The sequence below is a fragment of the Pangasianodon hypophthalmus genome, chromosome 1 (assembly GCF_027358585.1).
Source record: "Pangasianodon hypophthalmus isolate fPanHyp1 chromosome 1, fPanHyp1.pri, whole genome shotgun sequence".
NCBI lineage: Eukaryota > Metazoa > Chordata > Actinopteri > Siluriformes > Pangasiidae > Pangasianodon > Pangasianodon hypophthalmus.
In genome coordinates, this window is record NC_069710.1 from 5,099,329 (window position 1) to 5,114,600 (window position 15,272).

At 37.9% G+C, this 15,272-nt stretch overlaps 1 protein-coding gene across 12 annotated transcripts in view; it reads right to left on the minus strand.

The window, feature by feature from the left end:
• Nucleotides 1–15,272, minus strand: part of epb41l3a (erythrocyte membrane protein band 4.1-like 3a) — a 75,693-nt gene that overhangs the window by 28,832 nt on the left and 31,589 nt on the right. For all 12 annotated transcript variants that reach the window (XM_053232522.1, XM_053232540.1, XM_026913699.3 and 9 more), the window contains exons 2-8: nt 10,100–10,251; nt 9,335–9,526; nt 2,199–2,303; nt 2,068–2,110; nt 1,125–1,200; nt 639–857; nt 380–467 (exon numbers count right to left, since the gene is read on the minus strand). In XM_053232522.1, coding sequence (XP_053088497.1) covers nt 380–467; nt 639–857; nt 1,125–1,200; nt 2,068–2,110; nt 2,199–2,303; nt 9,335–9,526; nt 10,100–10,240 — 864 coding nt within the window. In that variant the 5' untranslated portion in view covers nt 10,241–10,251. The remainder of the gene's footprint in view (nt 1–379; nt 468–638; nt 858–1,124; nt 1,201–2,067; nt 2,111–2,198; nt 2,304–9,334; nt 9,527–10,099; nt 10,252–15,272) is intronic.

Below are 15,272 nucleotides of genomic sequence, written 5' to 3' on the forward strand. Positions count from 1 at the left end.
ATTTCCGTATCATTCTGGTGAAATACTGTATATTTATGCTTTCTTAAAGTTGAGAATTCAAAGCATGGTTTTGGCAAAAAAAAAAACAAAAAAAAAAAAAAACATTTTGGCCCAAACCCAATTTTTTTGTCTTTTTCAGCTATTTGTTAGAGTTCAGCCACAGTGACATCCGAAATGTATTCCCAGGCCACCACATGTATAAACAGAAATTAGGATGATCTCAAGGTGAAGACTGCTTTTATATATTTTTTTTTCTGTGCCCTGATATTCCTGAACATACTGATGGAAACAAGAAATGCAGAATTTCTTTGAAGTTACATAAAAAAGACAGAAGAGGAGATGTAACAGATGGTGTAACAGATGCACAGAGGTTCTTTACCTTGGCATGATGGAGGTCCACTCCATACATAGACAGCTTTTTGACATTCTCTAGGAAGTGCATTTCAGCCTCAGCTGGCATCATCCCCCTGATGAAAGATGGACATTATTACATATTTTCCAAACACCATACTGACTGTATTAGAGCCATGGAATTTCTCATTGCTGAAACTAAGATGCTAAACATTTAATTAAGATGAATCACACACAAAATATACAATTATATCAATGTATCTTGGAAGAGGGTACGAGAAGCGCACTTGTAGGTTTTGTGGAGCTCCATGACCTTCTCTTCGAGTTCCTTGGTTTGGTTTGGAGCAAAGCGGAACTCACTGATGTAGTCTGCGCTGTACTCATCTGGATCGTAATCTCCCAGTTCTGACTGGACTGTATATGAACCAAGCACTGTGTGTGTGGCAAAGGAGCAGGGAAGACGGCCAGACACTACATCATCTCTCAACTGCAGACATAGGTAATACCTATACAGAGAAAACCAATCAGACAACAATAAAGAGGCATACCTTACTGAGTACAGATGCAAGTACAATGGAAAATATTAGAAAGAAAGAAGCTACATATCATGGAACTATTCAACTAAATATACAGTACCACTCAAAATGCTCACGCTGGATTAATTCAATAGATTAGAAATACAATGACACAGTAACAGGGTTAACAGTTCTCTGAATAATTCTCCTTGTCAGTTTGAGTGTTTTTGTGAGTGCAATGCAATGAATTGCTCTGACCTTGTGATGTCCTCAGAGAGCTGAGCAGGGTCTGGAGGATAAAACTTCACATTGAAGGAAAAATTCCAGGCAACTCCTAAATGAAAAAGAACAGAAAATAAATCACCCACAGCAATATGAAGGCTAAGACTCTACTGAAAGTTTTTCATTTCTTTTGCCTGGCCTTTGTTAAACAAGACTGGGAAATTGAAAGCAAAAGTCCAGGATAGCAGGTCATAAGATTGTAAATTAAAAATGAAAATGAATGAATCACATCACAAAGCAGTTACAGGATGGTCCATGAACTTTGTATAGACTAAGGCATTTAACATGGCACAAACCAGGTTATGCTTAAAGCTGTTTACAGTCAATGTCATTCTTACTATACTGTAGCTCTTCCAGCTCTCTTTGCATAGTGAATAAATGTATTCATGCAATGCCACAATATTTCTTCACAACTAAATTAATTGATATTTAGTAATTATGGTGTGTTCTTATGCCTTGTGTTATTTTCTACTAATCTTCCAAGTTTTCCTTTTTCTAACGGTGATTGGCTTTGCACAATAGTGGCCCCTGTAAATTTGGATTACAAACAACTATTTAAATGAACTGCTCCATTCAGGCTGATTATAAATCTATTAATTATGTAAAAAGCTCCCTAGTTTGTTTACAACATGCTGATTAACAAGAATATATATAATTTCTGTCTAGACTTGTCAGAAGTGTATCAAGACTTGAGATTGCATGCGGTCTAGCTTTAGCCTGATGCTTACTAAAAGAACTTAGGATGTGCATTCCCTCAAAATCAACTGCTAACACTGAATAGTCATTAGTCATTAATTTATACATCTCAGCTTTAGGTGACAAAAATATTTTCCATAAAAATAAACCCAACTGAATATAATGATCTACATATAGCACATATAAAAATAATACTTAAAACTGCTACACTGTAAGCACTCACCCCTGATTTGCTTCTTCATGTCTTTGGCTGGGTCCAACCAGTTCTGTGAACATAAAAAACCTCTCAGAACATTCTGTTTTTTAAAATGGGTGTTATTTCTTTTCAAAACTTAAGATAAATTGAACGCCTACCTTTTGATTTTCTACATCACGGAATGTGATACCAAAGTAGTCCTTCTCCAGAAGGTTAACATGCTCACAGACTTTGTCAAAAAGCACCTGGCCTTTGTCTCGTTTCTGTGGACAGAGGAATCCTGTGTCAGCTCCATCCTCGTATCACATTACATTATGCTCTAGTCACATTCAATAACTGATTTTGACTGGAGACATTCTGACACAATGCAGATAACAACACAGTAACGTAGCCATCAACAAGTGTTGCATCAAGAATTGTTTTAGGTCACATTAAAACACTCAGAATTAAGTTAAACACATCATCATCTGGCTCCAGAGTGATGCAACAGAAAAGTGTTCACCCTGTCGTCTGGAGATCACAAGTTTGAAACCCAGTGGTGCCACAGGCATTTACAGTTGATAGTCCATGAGAGCAAAACTGGCCATGGTCTTTGGGTGGGAGGGATGGCATGCTCCCCTAACAAACATATATATATGTGTGTGTATATAACATATAGTGCCAAACTCCGACAAGTTAATGCATTTTGCATGTTCACAGAATTCAAAATCAAGCTGTTTCTGCAAAAAAACCCAAAAAAAAACCCCAATACCTGTTTTCTGCAGATACCACATTATTAAAGTGCTCTGGTAGAATAAATGGATGTAAACCAATAACCTTTGTGTGAAAAAACACAACCAATCCTGAGAAATTCTATGGTTATTGAGTCCCCAAAGTCTAAAAATATGATTTCAGAGCACTATGGAGAATGCGTTTTGGTGTTTAATACATTGCTCACAAGTGCTTAATACACTGCTCAAAGAAACAGAAATTAAATTATCAATCATCAGGATGTATCACAAAGGTCCTTGTGGGGAAGATATCTGCAAACTTCTACAAAGATTACATATTTGCACTGTCTGGCACAGGAGAAAGCATTTCAGTGAAAGTACTCCTCACCCCCAGAGACAGTCTGATGCACATAAAGGGCAGTAAATGAGGGACAGGCTGTTACTCTTCTTTTCCCTCCCTTTTCCAGTCAATATAATAATGGCATCAGTTGCTCAGTGTGTGCTTAAAGGCCAGCAGCCACAAATAATGCTATGCCCTAGCATAAACTGTTATTACTCTCAGTCATTAGCATCTAGTAATAATGGCACATATTAAGCAGTGGGACTCCAAGCCCCGAAATTATTAAAGTGTTATGTTGTTCATATTTTTTATTTCACACATGCTAAATCTTTTTACGTGTCTGTTCAAGCTTTGTTATGACCAATGAAACACAAGGTCTTGACCCAACTCAAATAAATTTACCACCAAAAGCTTTTTCCATTTGTGATACAATATTGATATCAGAGCTCAGATATCTGAGAATATCACCTGATACTGAAATACAGAAATTAAGAAATGCAAGTTTATGTTGCCAAGTTAAGCTAAACAACAGAGGACTGATGGCAGAGAACTTTAAGACAGATCTCTGCATCATGTCAGTCAATGTCTGGGGCATTCATGGCATATAAATATGTCAAATCTAAACTGATACCAAAGTAGTGTTATAGACTGATATCAGCCCCACTACTGATAGTCAATAGAGGATTGAGGCATCTCCACTCCTTGGTGTGATAACACATTGATAAGCAAGTAATCAACCAGCACATAAAACCCACTGATCCAACCTGATTCCTTGAGCCAAGGGATCAAAGTGGATTTGTGCGACTGCAGTAGATATTATACAGGGACAAATCAACCATACACAGTCTCTGTTACACTGAGTCTACAACTTGTCTTCACTTCAATATATACTACTGTAGAATATATATTGATATGAGTAGAACTACCATCATTTTAGCTCCATAATTCTGTTCTTACAATGAACTAAACCACAAGCAGCTTTTTCTGTATTAACAATCCTCAGTTCTTTAAGTGTAATGATGTTCATCATGAGAGCTATAGAGCACTTTCTATGCTGAAGAAGCATTCTGCAGGCACTTGGAAAAAAAAGACCTCATTACGATATAAGCTAATGGGTTCACAACTGTGTGTAATGGCAGATGAGCCTAGAAAAAATAGAACATGAGCAGAGACAGAGAGGGAGGGGAATACAGAGAGGAGGGGGATGAGAAGGACAGAGCCATATGAAAAATGAATGATTCCATGGAAATGACAGGCTCTCTTGTGCATCCACAATGCTTCTGTTTCTAAATCACCAGACCCTTTCGAATAATGTTTTATAAAATGTTAATAAATACACAAGCACTGACTTGAAATCTTGAAATGGGTGGTATTTCCTACCTTATACTAAGAGCTTTATCTGTCACACCCATTGTCCAGGATTCAGGAGATTTGTAGGCTTCTGATATTTTAGATTCATTGTAAAGAACCACTGAGGCAAAGCAGCATTGTTTTGTTTTGTAACAGACACATGATAACTTGACTAATCATCAATGTTGCTAGAGTAGGTTATATAATCACCAACTACATACACAGGCAAATGCACAGACACACAATTTAGATTCACAGCAAGATTTTTTTTGCATTTCCCATTTTCCCAGGCACATTTTGCACTCTAGTAGGTGATGAGACTTTTAGACCAAAGCAGCTAATATGTTATCATTTTACATGAGCTTAAATGTTTAACAGTATGCGTGTTACTCCAGCCCTAGTAGTTTGCCCATTCATTAGTGATTTTACAGTAGCTGTGCTACTCTGGCAATTGTTTTTTTTTAGCTGTGCTACTCTGCCAAGTGTTTTTTCATTGCTACAGCAATATCGTTGTTATACAGCCAGATTTACCTTTCATCTTCTCGCCTTGTACATGTTGGACCACGTGTACACCATATGGAGATACCCACTTAGCAGTTTGTGTCTATGATCAAAGCTACAGGTAACCTGTCCTCCATCACTGGCTATAGCATCCTATCATCTCTTTGGCTGCAGGGAGTGCATTTTTATACATTTTGAATGTTTTTCTGGTGAAATGCTACAGATCTACACAGGAAATGCTAGGTCTGGGTTGGTTTTACCTCATTAGCATTGCTGGCCTTATTAACTATCACTCACTATGCTGTTCTCTAGTTAGCTCTATAAACTTGCTGTGCGTTGTTGCGCAGTAGCAACACTCAGATTCTCCCTCTGCACCATTTCCACTTAACATATCACAGATCCTGCCATCTAGCCAACCAATACTAGCATGGTAAAGTGGTTCTCCCTTTCCATACCATGCACCTCCACCAATGAGCAGGACATTTGAGGTATGGCCACCCTCCTTGTACACACTGCAACACTCTCATGTCTCATGTTGATCTCAGAAAAGATCTCCCTGACCATGAAATGGGTTACACAATTCACTGACATTAAGGTAAACTCACTGAGACATTATTGTATTTGCCAGTCATTCAACCAGATTGCTAAGTGCACCTGGACTTATTATGACCTATCTGAAAAGGGCCCTAGAGCTAGAGCCCGGTATAGGATCTTCCTCTTGCACCGGACCCTTCCTTACTAGCCTATTCAAGATGCCGTTCTGAAATGGGTGTCTTAGAAACTGCCTTATTGTGATCATGAACTTCAGCAAATAGAGTGGAACTGCAGTAAGATCACTTTACATACATTGGTGGCCAGATGACTCTGAGGTGAGCTTGTGACTGAACCCACAACTTTCTGCCCAACGTCGTCACCCCAATTGTGCAAATTAATGGACTGAACTTGGAGCATTCCTTAATGTGACGGGTATACCCAAGTGTACTATTTAGACTAGACATTGGCCATCTGATCCTCAGACAAACTGTTCCTCTGTTCAGCTGTTTGACAGGAGAGGCTCCCTTGTCTAAGCAGAAACTGGCCCACTAGGTGGTGGATATCATCACCATGGCTTGTAGGCAGGCGCAGCCCCTACCTGCTCATGTCAATCTATAAGGAATGTCTCCAGCTCATGGGGATTAGTTGCAGTGCTGCTATCTGAACATTACTATGCACTTTCTCCAAGCTCTACAGGTTTAACTTTGCCCTTCCCAGTGAACTAAACTGTTAGACTGGTAAACCCTCAGGGTTCCATGTTATTTAAGACAAGAGCCAACTTGGTGCAAGAAGGTTCCAGAGAAAGATGGCTGTATGACAGTAGTATTTACTTATTTATTTATTTATTTATTTGTTTGTCATATATCACTTCATGACATTGTTGGAAGGTTTGTGTGTGCATATGCACACGGAGGGTTCCGGGTGATTCTGACCTCCCCGGCAGTTATTCACGGTTCACAGCCCATTAGTCACAAAATTAGGGATAATTTAACTATTAAGCTTATTGTTTAACAGACAATTATTTAATTTTAAGACTTGCGTGACCATAGCACAGTTGCAGGAAAGTTCACCACTGGTGAGAAGTGCAGGGGATTAGCATTTTGTTCTCTGCACTACACATCATCAAGATGCACTCACTATGGATTAGCTGCGGGTCTAAAAGCTATTTTTTCAGGCTCAATTTCGTGAAAATATATTAATATTCAAAGGCATAGGGCCACCCTGGTCAGCATATCATGGCTATCTGTCTCACTGCTAACAAGTTACTGCATAGTATTTTTATCCCAGTGTCATGATAAATGTATAAACCATACAATGCTACAAAACAAAGAGAATTTCCTCCATGCCTGTTTAAACTGAGAATTCTTGCTACATTTCATACAGCAGTTTGTCTCTGTGGTGGAGTTTTGAAAGATAAGCTGCAAACGGTCGCTCTCTCTTCGTAACAAACTGGTGGCTTATCACTCATTATCTGTATGCAGCCAACTAACTGTGTGGCACAGTACAGTAAGAACACAGTTAACTACTTAGGCATCCTGTAATTTAACTCATAGCCTAGGGAGTATTGTTTAAAATTACATTATGTTTAAATGTAGAATATGCGGGCTGTAAAGATTTTTGCGTAATCACTTTATATTGCCTAGTACACGCCACACACTGCAGAAGATAAAGGCTTAAAGTTTTGTACCAAACATGTCACTTTGCTTGTGTGTGTTGGCAGAAGTTTAAATATTTGAATATTCTTTATTTAATATTTTGCCTGAAAAATTATTATTCTGCACTAACACATTACAAAGCGGTTATGACAAAGTTTCAGACTAACAGAACTAAAAGTAAACTAGACTATACCAATAGCGGTCTCTGACATTTTAGATGCAAGAAAACTTCATTTTTCCAGCCAAATCCATTAGCTGAAGCTAAAACTGCATTGAGCAGTTTGGATTCTAGTTCTTGGCAGAGGTCATTTAGCTCTCAGCACTGTCCTATGCAGACAGCAACTATAAGACATTAAACAAATGCAGCTTGACAGATTTATACAGCCTGACAAATGGAACTCAAGTCTATGGAAGCAGTCTAGAAACGGTGGAGACTCTTTACGTGATTGAAATGAGTAATTAGAAAACATATCACAGTGAGAATATAGGCATTTAATTCAACTAGATAAAACAGAAGACCACTCTTCTGAGAATTAATTACTACATTTCAACGCTATACTGTATATACAGTATTTTTACTTTAAGTATTATTGTAATAAGTTATGTGATATGATTCTTATATATAGGGGTAGGGATGAAATTAGTTGTACCCTCATACTGCAGTATTTTACTATTATGCCACTAGCTTATTGCAACCGCTTAGCTAACTAGCTCTTTCAGTCTGAGCATTAACAGGATTCTTTCCTTTTCCTCATGAAAAAAATTTTCAGGACTTTTCCAGATTTTAAATTATTCCAGATGTTCTATATTCTGTTTTCTTCCTCATTTTTAACCTTTTTTTGTTCAAAAGTTCATTTGGTACCAGAGCACATTGGGCCAAAGTTCAGTGATTGACTTTGTGATCAAATTTGAGGTCATATGTTCTGGTTACTTGGGTCAAGAGAGGACCAGAGCTGTCAGCTGATCACTGCTTGGTGGTTGTTACACAGGACACCAGCCAGATATTCCTGGTAAACCCAGGAGAGCCTTCTAGATTGCTTTGTAGCATTTGGAAGAGGCTTTGGTAAGAGACAACTTTGGCTCCCACCTCTGAAAGTATTTCTACCTTGTACTGAGTGAAAGCTAGAGTTAATATCTACATATTGTTATTTGTTTATTTATTATTTTATATTTAATATTTCTATTTGTGGATGATGATGTTCTCTTGGCACCAGTCTATGCGGACCTCTGACATGCGCTTGAACGTTTCGATGCCGAGTGTGTAGAGGCTGAGATGAAAATCTGCACCTCCAAGTCCATGGTCCTCTCCCAGAAAAGAGTGAGATGCTCCTTTCAGATGAAGAGAGAAAATTTGCCCTAGTAGAAGAGTTTAAGTGACAGAAAAATTGAAGCAATGGAAGAGTATGAGATTGACAAACACATCATGTCAGAGGCAGATCCCTATCCTTATCTATGGTCACACGTTATAGGCAGTGATGGAAAGAATAAGGTCACAGACAGCAGGAATAAGGACTACTTGTGATAGAATTAGGAACTAAGCAGTCTGGGAGACACTTGGAGTAGAGCCACTTCTCTCCCAAATCAACAATAGTTTGGGAACCTTATAAGGGAGCTTCCTGGTTGGCTTCTGCTAGGGCTGTATCAGGGACCCCCAGTTGATGGAAACCCTGGACCAGAACCATTAACAGACTGACCCAAACAGTATTTGCTTCGCAAAAAATTGCCATCATATCAAATGTAACTGATGTCTACTACAATAGGCTATAAATGAAGCTGAAGGTGCAGCTGTAGCTTGATGGATTAGGTGGTAAGCCTAGAAAGTGTGATGGAGTAGGATATAAGCCTACAGTTATCAGTTATTTTATGAAAGTGATGCTTTACTGTATGTCTGGTCATTTTTTTGCTTGGTAAGTTTTGGCAGAATTTGTTATCCACTTTCTGGTTCATATAGGAGTGTCTAAGATCTTACCTGCATAAGATTTCACCTGTCTAAGAGTGACACCTGCATAAAAATGCTTTGCAGCAGATGGCAGTCCATAAAAAACCCAACTATAAAAACAAAACTGAAGCCCTAGCTCAATGGGACAAATAGTGAATGGAACAAGATTAAACATAAGGTTGGATGATTTTGAAAAAATAAAAAAAAATCATAATGGCTAGTCCTTATGAAGGAAAAAGGGTTATAACTGGGAAACTTCACTCACTTCCACTACACAGGTGTAGTCCGAGCCATCCAGAAGTGTGACTTTGCACTGCATATTTTTGGGCTTCTTGGTCACCTTGATGGGAGACCTGGACAGCTTGCTAGAAGTGGACTTGTAGGGGGTGGACTCGTCCTCAGTCGACTGCTGATCGGTTTTCCCCTGTGCAACACCTCCTGCCTCTCTCGCGCCGTTCTGCTCAGGAGGGAACAGAGAAAGAAAATGGTTCAATCTCCTAAACCTCACGAACACATATAGACTAAATAGACTTTAAACTGGTGTTGGTAATGGGTCAGAGGCATTTCTCTACTTTGATACATCTTAACAGTATGTGTGTGGGTTTGTGTGTGTTTGGAGATGATCAAGTTCTTAACCAAGAACTTACAATAAATAAACTCATTTCATACTGGTTATTATTTTAACAACCTAACTGGTTGATGAGATTTGCAGTAATTGGGTTTGGGTGAGCACAAATTAACAGAAGAGCAGAATTATAAAATATGTGAAGTACGTATGATTGTTAGCCTCCAAGCCTTAAAATTTAGACATGTAATAGCGATCATGGGTTTTCCTAAGGTTCTTAGTTCCCTCCCTCAAATCTAATTCCAAACTGATGCATGTTAAATAGTCCAGAACATTTCAGAGCACAAAATCTAAAATACCTGACATTCCCTCTCAATCTCTAAAGGGTTAAAGTTGTCAATTAAGGAGTATGCTTAAATAAGTACAAAATACCCTTAGGCCTTGGATTTCGAAACCAGATGCTACCTGCTCTTTTTTAACCGGCGTGCTATGGGCAGCTGCAGGTGGAAGCTGGTCGTCGAAGGGCGGGGCTGTGTGGGGCGGAGCCGCACCTGCCCCCTGCTGCTCCGGCTTGCCTTCTAACTCGGAATTTGGCTCTGTCGTCATGGTAATTCACGCTGTAACAAGAACAATAACAGTGTGATTAACAGACTTACTGTAAATGCAAGAACACATACTATTATCAGTTACCAGACATATTTGTAGAATATGCTGTATAAGAATGCATAAAAATGAGAACTTGAAACACTAAACGCCAACAGTGCTGCTAAGGCAGTGCAGTTGCAGATACTACATCATGTAACAGAGATGTTAGGATTAGAGTATGTAAGGCCACACCTCTGGAACTGCTTTGAAATTGCAACTACTTCATGTTCTATATTTATGGGTGTTACAAACAGCTGCAAATCCACATGTAGCTGTCAGACAGTACTAGGAGCATTGACACTATGTACACAGACTGGCAATACTGCCGGAATCAAAGTTATTGCTGGAGACTGGAGGTTTTATAACTAAAATGCCCAAAGCTGATCAACAGCTACTATATTTAAAAACTGAATACATTAAATACTGAAGGTTGAATGATTGACAGGACATTTTATCACCAAGAACATTATGCTACACTTCGGGATGGTGTTCACATCATATCTAACTGCTCAGTGACAAAAGGTAGTATTTATTTAACGTGATCATAGAGGATAAAGCTGACATATTTCCTCAACCATTAGATCATTCTCACATCTTGTGACTGGAAAAAAAAAAAAAAAGGCTGGCAATGAAATGAATAACAACTCATATACAGGTGCAAAAAGAGTCACTTCAATTTATTTCCAGTTGGATAGATTTACTTCTCAAGCACAACAATTATTTCCCAGTGGAGTGACAGCCAGCACGCACTGAATCTAAAAACATAGACAGACAACTCCTTCCAAAACATACTGCACTTATAGAAAGGATAGGCAATTGCAGAAGATGCTTGCCAACCTTTTTCAATTTTTAACTGCAACTGAATACCAAATCATACACACCGAAAAAAGAGAGTCTGAGACAAAGAGAAATCTTGAAATTTACAAAACAATACCATCAATCAATAAATCAAAGCATGCCATTACCAAATAAATTTCAAGACTTTGTTCTCCAGTAAGAACAAGACTTTGTTCTCCAGTAATTTGAGATTAATATTCCAAATAACTCAGACTACTGGAAAACAAAGTCTGTAATTTATTTGGTAATGGCATGCTTTGATTTATGTGCTTACATACATGTTGTCCACTAACTACCAAGAACATTCAGAATCATCACAATAACTTGCTAAGCCGTTCGAGGCATTTAAGACAATTGTACACACATCTCTGTGCAAGAAAATTCTGCACTTGTTTTTAAATATTTCATCTACGTGAATATGGTGCTGTTTTGTGGACAGTGTAGAGCAGCATGAGAGGAATCACTGTGTAAAATGATAGGTGGGCATGTCCCATCCCTCTGTGCTCTATTTTAAGGTATTAGACTTATGGTGGCTGCTGGGTGTGTGACATACAGACTAACGTAGCCCTAACTCTCCCTACAACACTTTACACTGCAGGAAATACAACAGCATGACCCTGCGACAGGCGCCGGTTACAAATAAGTGCATTTGTATAAATACAAAATCTACTGTGTTTGCAAAGCATTAACATGATGCTAACTCCAAAAGCACGTCTGTTAATCCACAAGAAAATGGTCAAAAACCCAGTTGCTGTAGCCTGGCTGCAAATGCCATACGTACCTCCTAAAATATGCACAAAGCTGGGGAAAAAAAAGAGAGCTAAAAATAGTACTCCTCAAGCAGTGCGTACAATCACAGGCAGGAGAGGGAGATACTCACGGCATGTGCAAAATCACTTCATAATTTACGGCTGCTGTGTGTTGCATCTTTAACACCTATTACAATTATTTTGTAACGCTAACTGCACAGCGAATACAGTGTCACAAGATTCGTGAGTGAAATATTAAAAAAACATTTTTTTTTCATATGAAAGCTCCCCTGCCAAATCTAAGTTGAATAACAAAAACTAATCACATTTATACTGTCCTTTAAATATGACTTCTTCCTGAATATGCGGAAAAAGTACAAAATGCAAGTAATTTTCTTTTTAGCAAACCACTCCTGCAGGGACTGAACATTACTTCATTACAAATTACAAACAAAGAACACATTTTAAATTAAAAATAAATATAAATAATGTTTTTTAATAACTGGCATAGATTGTTATTATATAAGTTATGATATACACTCACTTTCCACTTTAATAGGAACACCTATACACATGCACATTTATGCGGTTATCAGTCAATCATGTGGCAGCAGCGCAATGCGTAAAATCATGCAGATACAGATCAAGAGCTTCAGTTAATGTTCACATCAAACAACTGAGGCTATCATGGGCACAGACCCACTGAAACAGGACAGCTGAAGACTGGAAAAAAGACCAGGTGATTTTTTTTCCCCCTAATCTTCAGCTGTCTAGTTTGGGTGAGTCTGTGCCTGTGTTAGCCTCCGATTCCTTTCTTGGTTGACAGGAGTGGAACCCAATGTGCTCTTCTGCTGTTGTAGCCCATCCACCTCAAGGTTTGATGTTTTGTGCATGCTGCGATGCTTTTCTGCTCACCGCAGTTGTAAAGAGTGATTATTTGAGTTACTATAGACCCCCTTCCAGGCCATTTTTCTCTGACCTCTCTTATTAACAATTCACCATACTGTGTAAACTCTCAAGACTGTTGTGTGTGAAAATCCCAGGAGATCAACAGTGTCTGAAAGTCTGGGTTAATCAAACCAGCCCATCTGGCACCAACATCCATGCCACGATTAAAGTCACAGATCACACTTTTTCCCCATTCAGATGTTTGATGTGACCATTAACTGAAGCTCTTGACCTGTATCTGCGTGATGTTATGCATTGTGCTGCTTCCACATTATTAACTGATTAGATAACTGCATGTATGTGCAGATGTTCCTAATAAAGGTGGCAGTAAGTATAAGATAATGATTTTGCCAGCAGTAGCCTTTATAGTTAAGTGAAGACAGAATGCAGACATTGAGCCTCAACTAAACAGTCACTGACTTTTTCCATAATACATTTTGACCTTATGTTTGCCTCTATAACACTTCATCACATGACTCAGAGTACTGACTGACCGATGAGAGCACTTTGGAGGTGAGAGGAGACGAATGAAAAGTTCCTGCAGTAGAAAGCGTGTGAGTGATTTTCAGGTGATGAGTAATGTCACTCTGTGTGCACAAACAGTGGGGACACTGTGATGGAAAATCATGTTTTTTGCATCGTTCAGTCTTTTGCTCTGTCGCATACAGTAGCATTCTATGTGGATTATGTTGGATTCTTATGTAAAAGTGTTCCATACCAGTATATATGAAATTTATATATCAAGAGGAATTACAACACACTAAAAAAATTCATGGATCAACAGGCCAGAATTTCTGCTTAAGTAAAATACGAAAGGTCAAAAAAAAAGTAAATAGGTAAGTAACAAAAGGTTCATGGTAATCTCATTAAATAAAAATTATGTGCACTTACAAACTTAATTTAAGTAACATGGACCTTATATCAATGTGTAAAAGCTACATATTTACTTAAGTGGAAATTCTGCTCTTAATTTAAATATGTTGATCCATGAACTATTTTTTTTCTGAGCAGGTATACAGGATCAACTGTCATATTACCCAATAGCATTGTCATGTCCCATAAACAGGACAAAAATCAATCATTCTCTTTGGCCATTATACCTGACCCATCTTGAGTCTTGGAACTCATGGCTGTGTTAAATTTCTTTCGGTTAAACTGTCAGAGCCGATACTATCACACAATATGTGAAGCTCAAATCATGTTGAAAAGGGTAGCCATCTTATACATTTTCATCTTCCATTTCTCTGATGACAGATTGATTGAGCCACTGAGACGAGGTCGATAGACGCGACAGTACTGAATGAGCACAAGCAATGCTTTTATATTTAGTGTACCGTTATCTATCGTTACACAAATGGGTCTAACTGCACTGAATTCAGGGATTAGCCACAGGGATATTTATTAAGAACTCTGCACGCTATAAAGTGTGCACTCATTATAAAGAACTTTGCTTTTTATGCAAATATTTAACAAATCAAATGAGTAAGACATTTCTTTTTAAATAAATGGGTTATTTTGAAGCGTTTTTCTCTCACATGCTGAACAACCTCAAGTATTTTTTTATGTGCTCCATTCATGTCATATTATAAAATATCTTCACTGTATAATAATTTAATTCAAAGTGTTTCATTTGATATTTTTGATGTTTTGTGTTCACACTGAACTTAAATAATTTACTGCTGCATTTCTAACAACTGAAAGCTTTGCTTTAGGTTGATGATGTGATGCTAGTAATTTTCTTTGTCATTTAAAACATTATTACAAGACCATTATATTTTGATGCATTTGTAACTTACTTGTACGTATTGTATCCAACACACTGACAGGCAGATCTGCAGGCTTCTTCATTAAAATATTTATAGAGGTATGCATCAGAGTTTTTTTATAACCACATTGGATGTGGTAATGATATAATGCATGGCAGAGTAGTGTCAAGAATTATTTTAGCATTATACGTCTGATTTGAATACTATAGTTTTTAGACTATAGACAGGTTAAAAATTGTGGGCTGCTGTTCACACTCTTTCTCTCTCCTTTTTTCTCACAAGTGCTAATGAGTGAGATAAATCTGCTGGGCGATTGCCGTTAGTCTAATTCTATTCTTTCCGGTTTCTGCGTGAAAACACAATAAACGGATGCAGATTCTGTTGGGGTCTCATCTGATTTATCAAACAAAATGCAACCTCCAAAGCACTCAAGCAATATATTTACATATATTTGATATAATATTTCAACAACAAATCTACAAAACCACAATCTAGAAGATTTTAAGCCAAAAATGTAAAAAAAAAAAAAAAAAAAAAAAAGTATGGCTGAATGTTTAAGGGAAAAAACACAAGCTTGTTCAGAGTGAAATCTTGTCATTGGTTAGTACAGACATACAGAATAACTAAATATAGTAGCTAAATATGCTTGAAGACGCTGTAGCAGATACACCAGTGCATACCTCAAAGGAATGT